The sequence below is a fragment of the Otolemur garnettii genome, unplaced genomic scaffold (assembly GCF_000181295.1).
Source record: "Otolemur garnettii isolate 467f Iridium unplaced genomic scaffold, OtoGar3 scaffold00021, whole genome shotgun sequence".
NCBI classification, from domain to species: domain Eukaryota; kingdom Metazoa; phylum Chordata; class Mammalia; order Primates; family Galagidae; genus Otolemur; species Otolemur garnettii.
Window position 1 is genome coordinate 18,146,029 of NW_003852416.1, and position 4,186 is coordinate 18,150,214.

At 52.8% G+C, this 4,186-nt stretch overlaps 1 protein-coding gene across 3 annotated transcripts in view; it reads right to left on the bottom strand.

Moving 5' to 3' along the window:
- MFSD13A (major facilitator superfamily domain containing 13A) overlaps positions 1–4,186 on the bottom strand; it is a 17,213-nt gene that overhangs the window by 4,641 nt on the left and 8,386 nt on the right. For 2 of the 3 annotated variants that reach the window (XM_023511637.1, XM_012803590.2), the window contains 4 exons: positions 2,172–2,418; positions 1,631–1,713; positions 746–1,198; positions 490–613 (listed from right to left, as the gene is read on the bottom strand). In XM_023511637.1, the coding sequence (XP_023367405.1) occupies positions 490–613; positions 746–1,198; positions 1,631–1,713; positions 2,172–2,418 (907 nt within the window). The remainder of the gene's footprint in view (positions 1–489; positions 614–745; positions 1,199–1,630; positions 1,714–2,171; positions 2,419–4,186) is intronic. The other variant, XM_023511638.1, reaches the window with a different exon arrangement.

Here is a 4,186-nt window from a genome sequence, read left to right on the forward strand (position 1 = left end):
GCTATTTTTTGGTTGCAGTCATCATTGTTGTTTGGCGGGCCCAGGCTGGATTCGAACCCACCACCTTGGATGTACATGGCTGGGGCCTTAGCCACTTGAGCCACAGGCACTGGACCTGGGGTCTTTCTCTTGCTGAGGCTAGTCTTGAACCTGTGAGTTCAGACAATCCTGCCTTGGCCTCCCAAAGTGCTAAGATTATAGGCATGAGCCACCATACCCAGCCTTGGGGGCATCTCTTTCATATTCTCACTTCAGGTGAGGACAGGGCTGTCTGGAGATGCTGAGACCTGTCTAAGATCATACAGGAAGGGAGGAGCTTAGATGGTGCTAGAGTCCAGTCTCTTGATGACCCAACCTGTGTTCCTGCCACTGAATCATCCAGCAGTCCCCACGGGCAGCTGAGAACCGAGTACCCAGGCCTTGAGGAACCTGTCCCCTTGAGTGAGGCACAGCCCAGCCATGAAGGGGCCTTAGGACAGCTTCCCATACCTGCACCAGGTCCATGCCCACGAACCACAGGAAGTTCCGGTGGCGTGCCAGCTGCCGGAGGTATTGGCCCAAGGTGATGCTGCCCACTTCCTCACTGCCCACAGGCAGCTCCTCTCCACACAGGCTATGGGGCAGAAGTGAGTTGGAAACTGCCTGGGTTTGGACCACAGTCATCCCTACCCCAGGTCAGCCACCCAGCAGTCACGGGACCCAGGATGGAAATCAGACTCAGAAGAGTGCGGGGCTGGCCACTCACCCACCATCCACAGCCAATGCTGAGCACCCTGGCTCCCTTCTGGCCACCTGAAGCCGCCGCCTCAGCAGTTGGGTGGCCCCCAGAAAGCCTAGACCAGAGCCAGCAGCCACTGTCACACAGAAGGCGCGGAAGGAGGAGAAATCCTCTTTGTTCCAAAAGGCGTAGGAGGCAAAGACAGATAGTGAGCCAGCCGCACTGAAGAGGGAGCAGCAGAAGTTGAGATGGGTGCGATCATGGGCTGAGAGGGCCAGGTCAGCCAGCAAGGCATGGTGGTGCAAGTCCACAAGCGTCAGGAAGCCATCATATAGGCACAGGCACAGCAAGAACTGCAGGCCAGCTGGGGCCCAGGGCACCCAGAATGCCAGGAACGACAGCGCCAGCAACGGCCCGTGCCAACTCAGCGCCCGCACCCGGGCCAGCACCACGGCCCTCGAGGAGAGCCCAGCACCCGACCTGCCAGGGAAAGGAGGGCTGTTGACAGATGCCCTTTCAACTTGGGTGGGCCCCAGCTCCCCCTGCCCAGGCCCTAGAGTGGGGATGGAGGCCTAGAGTGTGCCCAAATTCCCCAGCCTTCAATTTAGGAAGCACAAGCAGCCCCTGGAGAGGAGGCTGCTTGGAGCCCACCTACCCCATCTCTCTTCTGCCTCAGTCTCTTCCCTTATTAGACTGTCAGGGCTGATGACCAAAATATGGTAGGATACCCACTTCTCAGGCTTGGGGGCAAGGGTAGCTCAAGCAAGGGTGGGTGGGGTAAAGGAATCTTCTGGAAGCAGCAGAGGGTGTGTGCAGTACAGCTAAGCCAAGCTGGGGTAAATCTCTTTCCCTGGCAAACAAGAGCAGTGGGATGGGACTGAACCATTTATGGGCCATCCACAAGACACAAACCGGGGCTGGGAGCTGAGGAACTGGCGGTCACTGAGCCAGCCGAAGAGGGGGTCATTGAGGCTATTCCAGAGGAGAAACACCGTCTGTAGGCAGAAGAGAGATGGGGTAGGTGGGCTCCAAGCAGCCTCCTCTCCAGGGCTCCCCCTAACCCAGCCTGCTCACTACCTCCCACAGATAGCCACAGCCTTCCTGCCTGCAGACTTTTGCTCATGTCAGTTCTACTGTTAAAACCCACTCTTCTAGCCACTGCCCCCATCAAACTCCCACCCATCTAGGGCCCAGCTGGCACAGGTATCCAGCTGATTAATATATGTGACTATATTATATTATACATATAAGTATACAGAACAGTGGCCAGGAGAGTTGGTCTAGTTCCCATGGAGATGTTATCAAGGCCTCCACCAGCTTTTCTTGCCGAGTCTTGGAAAACCTAGTGTGCCCCGTGCCCCTGACGAGGCAGGACCCAGCACCTGTGATCCACCTGGCAGACTGTGCATCCTCTAGTCTCCCACCACAGCTACCTGCCCAGTGTTGGCCCTACCTCTCCAACCCAGAAGGCTGTTTTGTTGATCTTATACACTGAGACAAAGGTGTCCACATAGTAGAGCAGGAACACATTGTGCAGGATCGAGGTGAAGAGGGCCAGGGAGCCATAGACCACAGCTGTGGGAAGGCCCAACAACCAGGCCTGGAGCCATCCCAGCCCCATGGCTGCCAGCCCCACCCTCAGCCTCAGCCCCAGGAGCACTGAGGACTCATGGCCACAGGCAGTCTTGCCATAGTTGTCCCTGGGGAAGAAGGAACCAGTTAGCAGGGATCAGATCAGCAGTTACCAGCTCTGCTCTTAACCCAAACCTTTGAGTCATTTAAAAACTCATTTCCACTGAGAGAGAGTTTGTATTTAAAACAAATCTGGGGAATTGGCAATGAAGTACAACTGAAACAATGCTAAGCTTGATGCCACTACTCTGGAAGTAATGTGAGGAAAGTGATAAAGCCTGTGGTAAGAGAAAGGAGACACCCAAGGGCTGAGCCAGGTCACGTGCTGGGGCTGGATGCTCAGTATTTTTTCCATCCATGCTTGCAACCTTAACAGTCTAAATGGGACAATGCTGGGCACTCACTGTACTTACAGTGAAAACCTCAGGCAAGCCACTGAATCTGACCTTCAATTTCCTTTTTTTTTTTTTTTTTGAGACAGAGCCTCAAGCTCTCCCCCTGGGTAGCGTGCCATGGCATTACAGCTCACAGCAACCTCCAACTCCTGGGCTCAAGCGAGTCTCCTGCCTCCGCCTCCCAAGCAGCTGGGACCACAGGCGCCCGCCACAACGCCCGGCTATTTTTTTGGTTGCAGCCGTCATTGTTGTTTGGCGGGCCCGGGCTGGGGATTCGAACCCGCCACCTTAGGTGTACGTGGCTGGCGCCCTAGCCGGTTGAGCTATAGGCGCCGAGCCATCAATTTCCTTTTCTATGCAAGGTAAGAGGGGATGGTTATGCCTACTTTGCAGAGGAACTTAAGGAGTGAATGAAGTAACTTGCAGAAAGTACTCAATAAACAGATGCTAGTAGTGTCATTAATATTTTTGCAAAATCCCTACAAAGTTTATGGCATGATTAGATTTTATAGAAGAGCAACCCAGCTGGGTGTGGTGGTTCACACCTGTAATCCTAGCACTCTGGGAGGCTGAGGTGGGTGGATTGCTTGAGCTCAGGAGTTTAAGACCAGTCTGAGCAAGAGAGAAACCCTATCCCTAAAACTAGCTGGGCATTGTGGCAGGCACCTGTAGTACTAGCTACTGGGAAGGCTGAGGCAAGAAGATCATCTGAGCCCAAGAATTTGAGGTTCTTGTGAACTATGATGCCACAGCACTCTATCCAGGGCAATAGAGTGAGACTCTGTCTCAAAAAAAAAAAAAAAAGAAGAGCAACCATAAACTCACGGATATTAAATAATTTGACCAATGTCACACAGCCAAAAAGTAACAGATTTCAATCCAGACCTGCCTGACTATAAAGGCTTTTCTGCCACTTGACCTCTCAAATCAGGTTCCTATGAACCATCAGGAAGAACAGGGAAACGCTTGTGTGATATTTGGTTGGTGATAAAAGTGATAAGATGTGATTGGCGTCCATAACTACTTGTGCACTTTGATTCCAGAAATTCCACCTCAAGAAACTAACCCAGGCTCGGCACCTATGGCTCAAGTGGCTAAGGTGCCAGCCACATACACCTAAGGTGGTGGGTTCATATCCAGCCCGGCCCGCCAAACAACAATGACAGCTGCAACCAAAAAAATAGCCAGGCGTTGTGGCGGGCGCCTGTGGTCCCAGCTACGTGGGAGGCAGAGGCAGGAGACTCGCTTGAGCCCAGGAGTTGGAGGTTGCTGTGAGCTGTGATGCCACAGCACTCTACTCAGGGGGACAGCTTGAGACACTGTCTCAAAAAAAAAGAGAAGAAGAAAGTTTGATTTTTATTATTCCGGCACTGGTCAAACTGTATTACGTGTATGAGTCGCCTGCAGACTTTGTTAAAATGTAGATTCTTTTTTTTTTTTT